The sequence below is a fragment of the Corvus moneduloides genome, chromosome 3 (assembly GCF_009650955.1).
Source record: "Corvus moneduloides isolate bCorMon1 chromosome 3, bCorMon1.pri, whole genome shotgun sequence".
NCBI classification, from domain to species: Eukaryota; Metazoa; Chordata; class Aves; order Passeriformes; family Corvidae; genus Corvus; species Corvus moneduloides.
In genome coordinates this window covers 101,442,794-101,458,065 of record NC_045478.1, presented here as the reverse complement: position 1 = coordinate 101,458,065, position 15,272 = coordinate 101,442,794, and the positions used below count along the sequence as shown (strand labels likewise).

At 34.9% G+C, this 15,272-nt stretch overlaps 1 protein-coding gene across 1 annotated transcript in view; it reads right to left on the bottom strand.

Annotated features, from left to right (window-relative positions):
• The window catches only part of SPATA17 (spermatogenesis associated 17), an 88,161-nt gene that overhangs the window by 29,727 nt on the left and 43,162 nt on the right, over positions 1–15,272 (bottom strand). The window contains exons 7-8 of the mRNA XM_032103010.1: positions 6,573–6,776; positions 1,263–1,399 (exon numbers count right to left, since the gene is read on the bottom strand). Of these exons, the coding sequence (XP_031958901.1) occupies positions 1,263–1,399; positions 6,573–6,776 (341 nt within the window). The remainder of the gene's footprint in view (positions 1–1,262; positions 1,400–6,572; positions 6,777–15,272) is intronic.

The window sequence follows — 15,272 nt, the reverse complement described above, 5'->3', positions numbered from 1 at the left end:
AGGAATAGAAAAGGGAAGTATATTTGTACTTGTAAGTGAACTCAGTAATGATTTTGGTATGAAGGAATAAAAAGTGCTATATCTAACTAAATTTAAAAAAAAAAAGACCACCAAAAACATGGTCCAAAAGTGAAGAAGTAGTCTAAAATATTTTTTTTTAATTTCAAAATTGGTTTTGAATAGAATTTTCATTCAAAGACACTATTAATATTAAATAAGGGGAAATGGTCCAACAATAAAAACATAGAAGCTAAACCATGTAAACACAATTGATTCTGGCACTCTTGTCCCAGTCCTGAAGCTGACACATAGCAATATGGCACTGATAAAAAAGCATGAAACAGATCAAAGATAGCAAAACATCATGTGCCAGTGAAACAGTGGATCACAGGCTGCTCATGAGGAAAAGTGTTTTCCTTCTCTCTCAAATTCTGGTATTGAAGAGTCAAAGGATTGCTAAGAGCAGTGAATTCAAGGAAAAAGGTGACAAAACATAATTCTTTTTCTAGTTAACTACAAAGACAGATAAGGTGACTTAGCAGGCTTTTGTTATGATAGGATAAAACAGAGTTTAACAGTCCATTGTGTTAAAAAAAAAAAACAAAAAGAAGGAAATATTTTGGCAATACCCTTAGATCTATTGGCTCAGATGCCTTAATCCTTTGCGATAGATTATGCCTGTATTTGAGATTTTATGGAAAAGAACTGGCCTGTCTGACACTATTACAGATGCTATGGCTTAGGAAATCAAACTTCTTCAAAGATGATTCCAGTTTTTGTATCATGTTCTAACGTGCAACATATGCTCCCTCCGCTTCCAAGTGAGCCGTGGTACACTTCTGGGAGAGAAAACAAGTCTCATTGGCATGCAACACCATTTTTTCCTCCCATAACCAGTAAGCTCCCAGAACATGAAAACTCAAACAGTATTTTTTCTTTGGCAAGGTGCATGTGGCAAGACAGAATTTGCATTTGTTTTCTTATTTCCCATTAAAGCCATCTGTTGCATCACATATTATTATTATTACATGTTCTTCTACAGATTCATAGATATGGATGGCACATGTCACACAATTAAAAGATAGGGTCTCTGCCCCCAGCAGTTTATAATCTAAGGACACAGAATTTAGAAGTATATACATAAAATGTTTTCTAGCAAGCTGTCAGGTTTGACATTTCATTTTGTCAGGCACGAAAGGTTTCTGAAAGCGATGGAATGAAGAAAACACTAATAACAATATAAGAAAAACCAAAAAACTTACTCATTGTCATGTATGGGATTTCTCCATTCCCCTCTGGCCTTGGCTGGTGGTGAATTGCTTGATTCTGCTACCCGCAGGGTTGGCTCCAAAGGCTTGTAGCGCTGCCGCGCCACTTCAGCAGGATTGCGGAAAGGCCCCTGAAAGGTGTAGGATAATGTTAATGTTTTATTTGGGGGTTACAGTTCTTTTCTTTCCCTCTTTTATTCATGGCACATCACTGTGGAAACAGACACAGAATGTTTGGGAAGTGTAGCAAGACTCTTCTTCCAAAATAAATAAAGCAGCTCGTTTTGGTAGAGACTTACAAATAACATAAAGGTTGATAACAAACTCTAAAGTTTCAAAGAGAGTGAGAAATGTGCACTCCAATTTACTTAACTACCAGTAAATACTTAGTATTTTAAAAAATATATTGTTAGAACTGATTAGGAAAACTTAATTTTTCCTTACAAAACAATAGTGGTGAAATAAAAAACCAGCATGAACTATATCTAAATTCTTCTTAAGTAGAAAATTTAAGTATTTTACTTTGCGTAGAATAAACCTTAAAGAACATGCTCTTTTCAATGTAACTATAAAGCTACCTAGAAGGGAACTTAATGCATGACTTAAGATACAATTCTTCTAACAGAATTCAGACTCATGACTTCAGCAGTATAGGCATACAGTCCATTTTCAGAAAGTCTAATTTCACATGAACTTTGTTATTGTTAAAAAATACATGTGTCTTTTTTTTTCTCCAGAGTATATTGTTTAATAACCAATTGTATCAGTATCTACCATTTAACAACGTGGATAAATAGCAGCAGGAAGTCCTCTCCTGTGCTGCTGAAGTGACATATCCTATATGTCTCACTTTTAGTATTAACTCTTAAGAACTTACCTGGAATATAATTAGTGCCATGTGCCACTCAGGACAGTTTAATGGCAACCCTGGACTTAGAAGTATTACTAATTAATTTTTATTTTCATCAGTGTTGATCTTGCAATGAACTAGTGAAACCTTTTGGAACTCTAAACAGACAAAGAATCCTAATCACAGCCTTTCTTCTTAAAGACATCCTTCTTTAAATAGGTTATCACTAACAAGTCACAGCTGGAGTTACTGCAAGCACTGAGTGAAGACTGTGGGGCTAATAAAAAGAAATGATTCACGCCTCATTTATGTTCACTTATGTTTTACATTAATAGAAACCAATAATAGGAACCAGTTACCATAAAAGTCATGGACCGTAAATAACACAAATGGCAAATAAGTATCATCTAGTACTTTTCACAGCTGGACAGGAGGATTGCTATATTTGAAAGTAGTTAATGGATTTTTATTGGAACTTTACTTTTTAAAGGCACAGCACCAAGGTTTGGAGATCTTTTTAAAGGTCCCAGTAAGCAAATATGCATATTTACACTTCTTGTAGGTATTTTCTTTCTTCTGTTTTCTAAGTCTGAGTAAAAAACTATGTTCAATTAAAAAGAAAACAGAAGTCTTTAAAAACAGAATGAAAAGTGTTACCACCCATGAGAAAATAATCAATATTAGAACAGGTCATTAAAACTAGTCAACAATGTTCTAGTAATACATAACCTGATGATCAAGTCATCAAAACATTTAAAATTTATAATAAAAAAATGAATATGCTGTTACAAGATGTTTGCATTAAGTGGATATATGGAGGAAGGAAGAAAGAAAAGTACACTACCAAATAATACCAAGATATGTTTGCTTTTAAAAGTAGTCTTTCAGAATATCGTATTTTTTCTTCATTGGAAAACATTGACTCATATTCCTCCAGGATAAGAGCCAAATCAGATATCCAAGCAAGGGGTTTTCCCCATCTTTAATTTTTGAGACCTAACTAGGAGTTAGATACATAAAAAATCCTATATGAGTCTATAGTTCAAATAAAATTACAACTACTAATAGAAGGAGAGGGGGAAAGGATGTAACTAAGCAAAGGTCCATCAAAACACGGCTGTGTCATCATTAATGAAAGCAGGGTATATATATCAGACTACTAAGAAAATTCTGAGCATTCCCTGGAGATTTTTCCATTCCTCTGAGTCATGTATTTGAAGAAATTTACTTAGTAATATGGACCTCAGGAACGTATCTTAAACGAAGACCTCTAAAACACCCACGTGTCTATTTCCATTTTACAAGATCAAGACTTGTGGAAACTGTGGTAGAATGGTGCTTAAAAATTTTTCAAATTGACAATGCTTGCAAGCATTTCGGGCATCCTGCTTCAAAATGGAAATCTTCCTGGGGAGGTCAAGCTAGGAAGGGAAGAGAAGGAATCAACCAACAATTTTTACACTGAAGGAAACTCACACAGCTCTACGCTCTATGTTTGGAATTTGTACTGAGTAGCATAAATCTTCTTGATACCCACTGGTTTGCCAAATAAAGGCTAGCAGATCAGCATTCTTGGTACTTTACCATAACATCAGAAACTCATGATAAAAAATACAATCTGAATGAAATTATGCATTCCTCACTGTCCCTATTCCACAACAGATAATAGCATGCAAAAAATCTAAATGGTAGTGTGCATTCTGTTATTAATACCTTTTAAAGAATAGATGACTAATTTTAGCATTATCCGTGTTTCTATCAAACTGTAATTCTAGTTAACTCAGTAATAAAAATGATAGATCTAACTATGTATAAGCATCATTAAAACCTTTCTTTTAAACACACTATCTTACACACACCGAGCTTACCTATTAAATGCTAAATATCCACTTCCCTAAGAGAAAACTGAAAGATAGTCAATTTTTTTTCTTTTAAACATATGTAATTGACATCCTCATATAAAATATCCAAACCTATGGGCAATAAAAATTTTAGATACCTGAAAGAAAGTAACAAGTGGCTCACAGTGAGCCAGACAGATATTAGAAAAAGAAGCTTGGTGCCAAAAAGTGTTACCACAAAGAACTAGGACACAAGTATATCTAGTAATTAAATTTCTTATTGTCACACCAGACAACTTTCAGGATGGTGTGTTCTGATGGGTTTTCCTTTCCAGCTGTTTCATCAGCTCAAACCAGTGTCCTTTTTCTTAGACATACAACCCTAAATTGTCAAAGTGTTGTGCAGGGATTTAGCCGTGTGACTCCCATTAACATCAATAAGAGTCGGGCAGCTAAATCCACGCGCTGTGCTTTGAAAATTTACCCCACAGTGTACATCCCAGGGTGCTGAAAGGATTAAAGTATTATATAGTAAATTCCCTCTTTGAGGTGCAGAAAATAAACAGAACTCTTCTGTTTTGTTCTAAAAGGCTATCTGTGCATGACTGCTGTGCATGAGTCTGAACTTAGAAAGGTCTATAAAATATTCCAAATCCAAGCAGAAGCTTGTAAGATACTTTGTATACAGTAAACCAGTTTTGCAAGAGCACCTTAACAATGGAAGAACTGTGAGTTCCTTATTTATTTAAAAGCCTGATTCCTGCACCATGTCCACAAGGCAAAATCTTTCTTATCTCCTGAGAGACAATGCAACCAGTCATATCCTGCTCAAGGACTGTCATAGCCCCCTTGGTCCCAGAAGGTAAAGCTATAATGTCGTGTTTATGTCAACTGCAAACTCCCTGATCACCCAAACTGCTTGTTGGCTCACTCTTTGTCGCAATTCTAATGTGAGTCAATGAGGTCGTTCTATGAGGAAGCTCAAGCAGTCAAGGTAGGGAGAACACAAGGAGGGAAGGACAAATGTGGGGAAATGCCCTGAAGTTGATTCTTACTGTTAGAAGCAGTGGGCTCACCTCTATTTCTCCAGAGGTGTTCTCACAGGCCTGCACCTTCTTAAAATCATAGAATCAAAAAGGTTGGAAAAGACCTCCAAGATCACTGAGTCCAATCTTTGACCAGACACAACCTTGTCAACTAAACCATAGCACTAAGTACTATGTGTGATCATTTCTTGAACATTTCCAGGGATGGTGACTCCACCAGCTCCCTGGGCAGCCTGTTCCAATACCTGACCACCCTTTCAGTGAAAAAATCCTTCCTGATGTCCAACCTGAACATCCCTGGAATAGTTTGATGTTATGTCCTCCTGTCCTGTCACTGGTTGCCCGAGAAAAGAGACCAACCCCCATGTGACTACAACCTCCTTTCAGAGAGTTGTTGAGTGATACTGATTCGAGTAAAACACCATTAAAGATATACATACATTGCTTATTGCTCAAGTTGCTACATGTCTGCAGATAGGTGATAGCTTCACTCAAAGTTACTAAGAAGGACTCATTTAGAAGCATTGCCTTTCTAAGCAAGACACAGGGAAGGAAATTTAAATATAGAATGAAGTACAAAAAGGAAAAGTGTCAGAGGTTCTGAAGAGGTTCTGTCACTTGAAGTGAAACCAGATGGAAAGTGTATGTGTGAGCTAAATAGAAGATTCAGTAGATTGGGCAAACTAAAAAATTCTTCAGAATAGAGGGAAAGACAGAATATTCCTATCCCAAAAGTAAAGGTTATCAGGCACAGACTGGCAAAAGCTAAATGTCACTGTCATCAAGTGTGGAACACAAAGGTCTTAAAAGGTTTTCTGCTGTATATATTGGTCACATTCCCAGCAAGTTTTGATAATAACATGGCAAAAGCTGTTTTGCCATCTTGTGAACCATTCACTGGTGCATTGCCTCACAGATGTCCATTACATTACAAAAAAGAAAAAAATCTACCTGCAACATATGGTGACATCAACTGAAATTAAAATTGAGACCATCATGGTTGAGAATGGAAGCTGGGCAACTTCGCTATGATGGAGCACAACATGTAGAAATAGCTGCAATTACAGCTGGCACACACCTATTGGACACGGGAGGGAAGGAACTATTCTGAACTGAGAGGATGCCTCAGTCTTCATATGGAAAACAATTGCAAACAGAGGAGAAAGTTATCACAACTACTTGATTTGTCCTACCACCTTTCATTTCTCCTTTTTAAATTGATTTAAGATTGTAAATTAGTATTTCTAGCTATAATGAATCATAATATTGATACTCTGTTATATTAGGTCATACCTTGGAAACATCATAAATTACGCTTTTATCCCAAAAGGACAAAAACAATATATAAAGAACCATATTTCCCTGTTTTTACATAACACATAGATTTCTTTTTCCTTAAGTCAAATCTGTGTTTAAGACTTTATATCTTAAATGCAAGCACTAGTTTTATATTTAAAAAAGAATCCACAAAATGGATTTTCAGACCTGGTGATCCAACTTGAGATATTCTGTGACTATGATAAAAGATGTGAGCAAAAGCTGCCTCAGAGTCACTGGAAATTGTTACCTGAGGTTTCTGTCTGTCAGTAGGTAGCAGAGGCAGTTCTGTGACGAAAGCTGGAGGCTTTTTACAAGTTGGCCAGTCATTGAGCCCATAGGCAAAGGGACTCTTCGCTTGCTGTTTTCTGTGGGTCAGTGGCTTTGACTTCCGTAGCAGCAGTTCCATTGGATCTGGGGATTTTCTGAATGGTGAATTGTAGATGCCTGGAATCTGAGCAGAAGATGGGATTATCTTTGACTTCAACTCATTTAAATTTCTACATACACTAGGAACAAAGTCAGACAGTAGCACCTGCAGCACTTTTAAAAGTAAAACGGTCATTAGTTAAGGAGAAACAAAGAGAATTTATGGAATACCAAAACCCAGTAATTGCTTTTTTCCCAACAGAATAGCCACAATAAGTTCCTGAATAACTATTACAATGTGTTTGGTCTTAATGGCATAAAACATGTGAAAAACAAAAATTTTGCACAATGATTTCTAAATTGTGACAAAAATTGAAAGGTTCATTTGTCACTGAATTTGATATTTCTTTTTTTTTACATTACTAATTGTATCACTAGTGTAATACAATATAACAATTACTAATATAAAACACACATTTCAAATTCTGTTCCAGTAATCTACATCATTAACAATCTGTGAGTATCTGGACAGTCACAATTATGTGACAGACTGTTCCCCAATCATACCTATATATGTAGGGATTTTATCAGTTGTATATAAACAATTCCCAAATAGACATATGTGAGTTTACTGAATTAATTATGAACTGTTAAATATGAGAATTCCTATTCCATATTGCACAAAGCCACTAAATTTCCTATAAAACATATAATGTATGATTAAAATACACAAAAATTAATTTAAAGCTACTGAGTTTCTTTAAAGATAATTATATTTTCCACAACGGTATACTAAAACTTTTAAAGTAGACTTGCTCAGTTAAAATATATTGTCCTTTGCTTTTATTATAATTCTAATTACTAATAAATCTTGAATAAAAATAGTAGGAAAATAAATCAGTTTCAAGATGCAGGGAAGTTAAGGAAAAGAGTAAATGTTTAAAATCTTGTATTGCTCCTTTGGAACACTACTGAGGACCCGTGAGAAAACTATGTAGGGCATCAGCCTGCCCATAAAGTATTAAACTCTTGGGGCTGAGAGGATTGAACACTCCCCAATTAGCTCTAATGCATTTTTCATTAACATATCCTACTGGGAAGTTCCAGTTCCTTGTGTCAAAACAATTAAATAAGGCACATATAAAACATACTGTCTAATGGACAAAAGTATTCAGAGATGGCAGCTTATTCAAAACACTGTTGGGGTGTTCAAAATTTTATGGACTACATTCTTCAACTCTCTAAGTGATATGGATCTAATGACAATTTATTTTGTTCCTCTGTTATATGTTCCCCTCTTAGTGCAAACCCTACAAATAATTTCACTAATGGACTAAATGTACAGTGGGAAAGAAGACACGAATAGAGGTAAATGGTAGAAACGTATGCCAAACAGCCACTGGTTGTTCCTCCAGCTCTTCAGGATGCCAAATTAGAATGGCAGGGATCCATGCTTCAAACAGCAGGCAAGCAGAATCACTGGAGTGAATGTGGAATTCCAGGTCCATCTCTATGATCTGCAAAGTCCAGCTGCAACTTAATCTTTGGTTCTGCAAGCCTGGCTCTTACTCACATAAACATCTCATAAAGTTACAGATTCTCCTCGTGCTGTTATTATTTTTGTAGTACTTTATGCATTGTTATATTGCAATTTCCTTATCAACCCAGTAGAGTTTTGCTTGTGAACACTTGGTGACCTGTAAGTGCTGCATAAAGACAAGTTCCACATCTTGTCTTGGAATTTATTGCACTCTCCCACAATTATTGAATGCATTCACACCATATACTTGTTACACAAGTTCTCTCAAATATAAAATGCCACAATCAATACAAATGGAATACAAATGGAATACATTAGATTCATGCAAATTAGATCCCTTGCTGGAGATACGCAAAATCTCTATGCCACTGTCCTTATATCTCTTCACTCATTAGTCCTATCACAGCCTTTGGATCTGCCTACATTCTGACCAATTAATTTTTTGCTTTCACTATGTTGATGACAGTAAATATCCAAGTAATAGCCTGTAACTACCTTTGTTACATATTTCACTGAACTGCTCATTGGATTGTTGCTTCATTTTTCCACCCCTTCCTGCCCCATCCGTACTCAGCTGTGGAGATTGTGTTCTAGCCATGCCACAAGCGTGCAGAAGTTCCCAACTGGGTGAGAGATACTGCTCTCATGGTAGGTCTGTGAAACACATATTTTATAGAAAGTAATAATGGCACTGAAAATGTAAATGTTTTCCAGAAGAAAAGCATCTCCATGCGCATCACTGAGAATCAGGGTGAGCCAGAAGAAAACACCAAGGCATAATAACAACTTTCTAAAGTTGGCAGACATGGATTTGTTGATCAGTAGCAAATTCTGATCAGGGCTGTATCTGCCCAAAATTTACATCCCTTTTTAAGCCTTTTCTTAAAAAAATTTTTAAAAAAAAATGCTGAAGAGCAAATTGAGAAGGAAATATTTTCATTTTTTTTAATAAAAAAAAATATTAGATTATTTCAATCTACATAGCACAGGTTTGGGGTTTGGGTTTTCTTTCTCCAAAGTGGAAAAATATAATATCTGAGATAATTTAAATGCTTTTTCTCTGAAGAATTAAATGCAAGAATAACTTTAAATTGATGTGCTACCTGGGCACTTCTTTTAGTCACACTGAGAGATAGTGTAAGCGTCTCCATGAGTAAAATGGCTTTCTGAAACTGCATTTTGCAATCTCTATTAAAATACTGTACATATTCTACTTTGTGCTTCTTTGATTAAATGTTTGGCAGTAACAAAAAAACTATAGTTCATAAAAGGTTCAAACACTGTGAAATGCTATGGAATATCTCCAGGTGCACTTAAAGAATTGGCTTTTAGCACTTTTAATGAAACCAAAATTAGCTATAATAGATGTGCAAATCCATTGATTCAGTGTCTTTTGATTTATTATTGCTGAAAAGGTGTCTTAACAAAGAGTCATCTTTTGTTGCTCTTTTTTTACATACTGTCAGGTTAAATGCATACAGATACTATACCAACTATGAAAATGGATTTGGAGTTTAGGGAGGCCAGCTGGACACTTTAGAAGTTTTTGCTTCTAAAAAATGATGAAACTCCTTGTAAGATCTGGGTCAAAACTGATTATATTTAAATAATGATTTTTCAAGCAATCCTTGCTAATTACTTTACATTTTAATTATATATGTTCAAGTATTCAACAAGACACATGGCAGAGCAATCAACAGAGTTAGTATCTAGACAGATAAAATTAATACTAATTTACTCTAAATTCCCCAAGGTTTGTGGTAAGGTTAGGCCTAGATTTAAAATTGGTAAAGTTTGGTAGGAGAGACAAGGGGATGAGTTTGATTCTACTTTCCAGTTCAGATCAATCTCTGGAAAAATTGCTTCCCTTCTTTTTTTAAAATAGCTCTACAAATTTTGGTCTTGTTTTTGGAATTTCTTGCACTGTGCAGTGTGATGATGAATGCCCTATTCACTCTCTCCTCTGCAGGGAGCTGGCAATCTACAGAAATCTAAGAATTTGGGGGATCAAAGCCTTTGGTACTTAATATATTTGCATATCTTCTTGAGACAAGTACAATGTATTAAAAGCATTACTACATTTTTTCCCTACTTTAATACAATATTCTCTCAACTACAAAACCATTGTACTTAATACTGCTTTTTCAATGGTAGAAAAGTATCTGTCTTGGATATTACTCCATATTATGATTTCAATATTTTCCCCACTTTTACTCCATAAGAAAATATGTAACACTACAAAATATCATCGTCGATTATAAAAAGTACCTCTGCTCTGCAGGGAGAATGACACATTTTTTGTACCTGTGCTCTTCAACACTAAGAAGGGACTCTGTCAAAGCCAGCTTTCAGGACTTCATTTCCAGGAACAATTTTCTAAAGTGACAAACACTATGGGGAAATCTGTGCTAACTGTTAAAAAACTTACAACTGGGTTATTTGCAGTACTGTCATGCTAACTTCCACCTTAATAAGACCAAGGAAATCTCAGGAGGGGACTCTGCTAATAGCTTCTTACTGACCTCCTTACATCAGGCCCTTCTGGTGAACGGTGGCCCAGTAGTGAATATGGCAAATGAGGTGTGAAAGCAGAGATACATTTTTTTTAAGACTATGGTTCTGACTCGTCAGGAAAAAAAAAAAAAAAAAAAATTGGAAAAAAAAAGAGAGAGAGAGAAATGAGTTATACAATAGATATATTTTCCCCTAGAATTCTCTGCCTCAGACTTTCCATCATGGAAACCCAAGCATGACTTGGAATATTAATTGTGTCAGGTCAAGCATACTGGCAAATGTACCATTTGTTACCCAGTCATCCTTAGCATTACATTAATATTTTGAATCATTTTGCATTTCTAACACTCTATCATCTAGTTTCCTCCCAATCATTTTCTTATCTTTATAATTAATGGTCACATATAAAGAAAGAAAAAATCATAGGGAAACAAACATTAATTTAATGAACGTTAGCAAAGAAAAGATTTGGGGTTTTTATAGTCTGAATTGCTTCCACAGCTTCCACTAATGCTGTATTTACTCAATGCTAAAGAATATCCATTTTTGTCTTTTCCTGTTTATCATTTCAATACAGAGAGAAAGAGTTAACTTCTTTCCTGTCTTAATTAATTTTTTTCAGAATAAAAGAAAAAAATTACTAAGGAGTTGCCTTGAAACCTAAACTATGAAGTAAGGCAGCAGCAAAAGAAATAGAAAGAAGGAAAGAAGAAAGAAAAAAGTGCAGGTAGAAAGGGAAAGACAAGGCTGTGTTGATTAAGCCAGACAGTTCCTCGGAAAAGATAGGTGACCCCAAGTGGTATCATAAATCCTGAGAAGTTTAGATTCTGCAATTTTTATTTATAAATTAATTATTTCTTAGTCTTCTTTCCTACATCTTGGCTGAGCTTTTTAAGTTTATGTAAAAAATTGCGAACCAAATATGTTCTAAGATACAGCATAGCTACTGTGCCACAAATAATTACACATATGTAAAATTAAAAACTGACAAAGTTGAGCTGGAGATAAATTGTAAGCCTTAAGTCAATAGAAAGTGTATTCTAATATATTTACATATTTTTACTGTAATTTAACTAAGCAAAAATAAAGGTATGCTGTATTTTAATTAATTTTTCATATCCACTCTGAAATAATCAACATATATCATGAATATAAATGTTTCATTTAACAGTAATTTCATCTTGAAAAAAACAGTTTTGAGGGAGGAAGCTTGTGCAAGTGGTTATCACAATAAGAACCTAAATAAAGTGCTACTTTCTCACTTTGGTCTTTTAATGAGGAGTTAAATGAGCAAGAAAATACTTCAACAAAATAGGGACTTAACTTGAAAATTCTTTCTTGCTCCATTGTAATTTGTAAGAAAACCTAAGCAAGCTGAGATGAGAGGTAAGAGATCTTTAAAAGCCATAAAAGTAAAAGCATGAAGGAGAGCTGTGAATGAAATATTTGCTAGAGATGGGATTGCTGAATCAACACTGACCAGTGCACTTCATCATAATTATCAGGACATACTACTGCCAGGGGATTTATAAAAATCCCACTCAGCAAATAATTGCCCTGCTGTTAGGAGATAGTCGGAGTGTTAACACACTGTCACAGTCCAGCGTTTAGTAAGATATTCAACATTCAATTACTCTTGCTGAGAACTAAAAGGAAACATGATCATTTCTCAGCTACTGCAGTTATGCTTCCACGTGAATTCCAGTGAACAATCCTGTTAATCCCCAGATATAGTTTTTCTAGGAGAGAAAAGAAATACCCTAAAACATTAATGATTCACAAGGAAATAAGTGTTTATATAATGTTTCAAACATGCCTGTAAAAGAAAAGGAATTGTAAACTTCTAAATAACTAGCTTTTTACAGACTGTCAGAATATTTCATATTTAGTGAGAATAAAAGGACAATATTTAATATGAGATTTATTGTAGAAAGAACATCTATAAAAAATCTGTAAATACTGTTCTAGCACCAAGCATAATAAAACTATGTCCATGAACTCAAATGCAAAACATCAAAATATTTAAGCTACAATACAATGCATTCTACTAGCAACGATCTGCAATTTTTTAACTAATGTGAACAGATTTCTGTATTAACAATTAAGAAATACATTGTCAAGTTTATGCAGATGTTGGAAAAATACCATAGTATGGTTTAACATTCTGGTTTGAGATAAAACTTCTTTACCATGCCTGACAATAGGAAAAATGTCACCCAGCTTTATAAATGTAGGTTCAGTCCCCACTGAGCTAATGCTGCTCTTCAGGCCTGATCCTCTAATCCCTAAAAAATATACTCTCAGGAATTTCATCTAAATAGGAACTGGAGGACCTAGCCTGTTATTGCACATAAGGTATTTTACCTTTCTTTGAGATACTGCTTTTATGGAGAGACTGAAGAATTCATAAATGAGTGATGAGTAGCATATTTTCTTTCAAGCAGGATTAATTACCTGTCTTCTGCTTAATATATATTCTGTTTAAACAGAGTAATAGAAGCATTAATTATTGTTATTCTGCCTTCAGACTGTAAAGCTTGGTTCAGTCCTTTTCATCTGTGAAATGTTTGCTTGATATCAAAATAATAATGCAATCACAGTTTAAATGCACTTGTATAAGTAAACCAGGCAGCAATTTTATGGACTATACAATGAGGTGTTAAGGAAATATTCAAGTCTGGTATCCTGGCCACAGACCATAAAACCAACCTCTAAACCTGCAAGGCACTAAGCAGGAAACAACACTGTAATTGAGTCTCCAAACAGGTACCAACTGCTTGGGCATTTAGGCGCCAAGATAAAAGAGAAATATAATCATAGTTTACTGCATGAATCATTGTGGCACAATATCCAAAACACAGCAACCCAGCAGATGCAGAGGCATCCCAAAAATGCATCCACCTTTCATTGATTGTCTCTCTGACTGAGGCTTACTCTGTCAAATCTAATTCCAACGCAGGCTCTCGATGACTTGACTATTTCAGGAATAATAACTTGAATGACTGAGTGATGGCATGGGAAACAATACTGTTATCATGAAGACACAACATAGGGACAGTACATTCAAAGTTCTCTTACTGTCTTCTCATTTGGCTTCTGATTTCAAAACAAGCAGAAAAATACAACTTAATTGCTGAATGGCTTTATTTTAAAAATAGGAGTGGGAAATTCTGTTACTGTTATTTTCTCTGTAAGAAGCGCTAGGCTGAATGTGGGATAATATACAAATTATAAGAATCTCTGAAAAGAAACCTGTTTCTAAACCACCTTGGGTAAGTGGGAATTAGAGAACTTAGTCTGAAAAATAATCTCTGAAGGTGAATTTATTCTTCTGTGTCTCAATAATTACCTGTAAACACAAAACCAGTATTTTCTTCCTTTACAGAGCTATTTTGAGGCTAAAAATATGTATGCTTGTGAGAAGTTTTCATAGCATTAAAACACATACCTACATATGTGATATTACTTATGTCTTTAAAATTAAAATTCCATCTGCTGCCATCGTCATAATGGAAAAGATTAGCTTTTTACAAAAAATCTACTTGAGATTCACTCCTTTTCTAACTGGATTGAGAAAAATCCTTATAATTACACCACTTAGAATCTTTGAATTTGTAACACCAGAATTTACCTGCAACAACATATCAGAAGAGAGGAGAAGCTCTTTGTAGCAGGTAGGGATGGAAATCATATGGAGATTTCCTTTGTCAAGGAAATAATTGCTAAATGGAGAATTGTTTCACTCCTCAAAAATGCATAGGTGCAACCAAAAAAAAGTAACATTTCACTGCTTTTCCTTGTGCCTTATCTCTGTTGCATTGTGCTTACATGTGAGTATTCCCTCACAGACATATATTCTGACAGATTTATTAAACAATTTGCTGTAGTAAACATATAGGATTAGGCAATGAGTAAAAACTCAGATTGTGGCAGAATGTTTAACAAAGCAGTCTGCAATGAGGCCAATAAACAATGAGGGGAAGGCTTAATGAACAGTTATAGTATTGTATAAGAGAAAGAATAATGAGGGAACAAAACCATGTTCATCTGATTAGTAAAGGTAGTCAGAAATTAGTAGAAAAGAGTGACATAATCAGAAAAAAACCCCAACAATGAAGACTTTACTAAAAGATTGTTGAAATGGAAAAACTGAAAGCAAAGCAAACAATAGAGGGAGATGTACAGTGTTTGTCATGTCCCTTGCAGGACAGACACAACTCCCAAATTAACAGTATGTGTCAGACACTAAAAAAATGCACTGAATATTCAATAAACAGTGCAAGTTAAAGAACTTCACTACTATGCTATTCTGTTGCCAAAGAGCTGAAAAACAAAAGAATTGGTATGTACATCACTCATCTTGAAGTCTCATTAAAGCAAGGATACCATCAGTGCCACTTCTTAATCAACAGGAAGGTTTGCTGTTGAGACATGTATGGTATTTTATCTTCATGACTTCTCCCACACCATTCCTAACCTCTCTTCTTACCCACTTATCTCTTAGTTAGCATGCACTTCTCCTAGTAT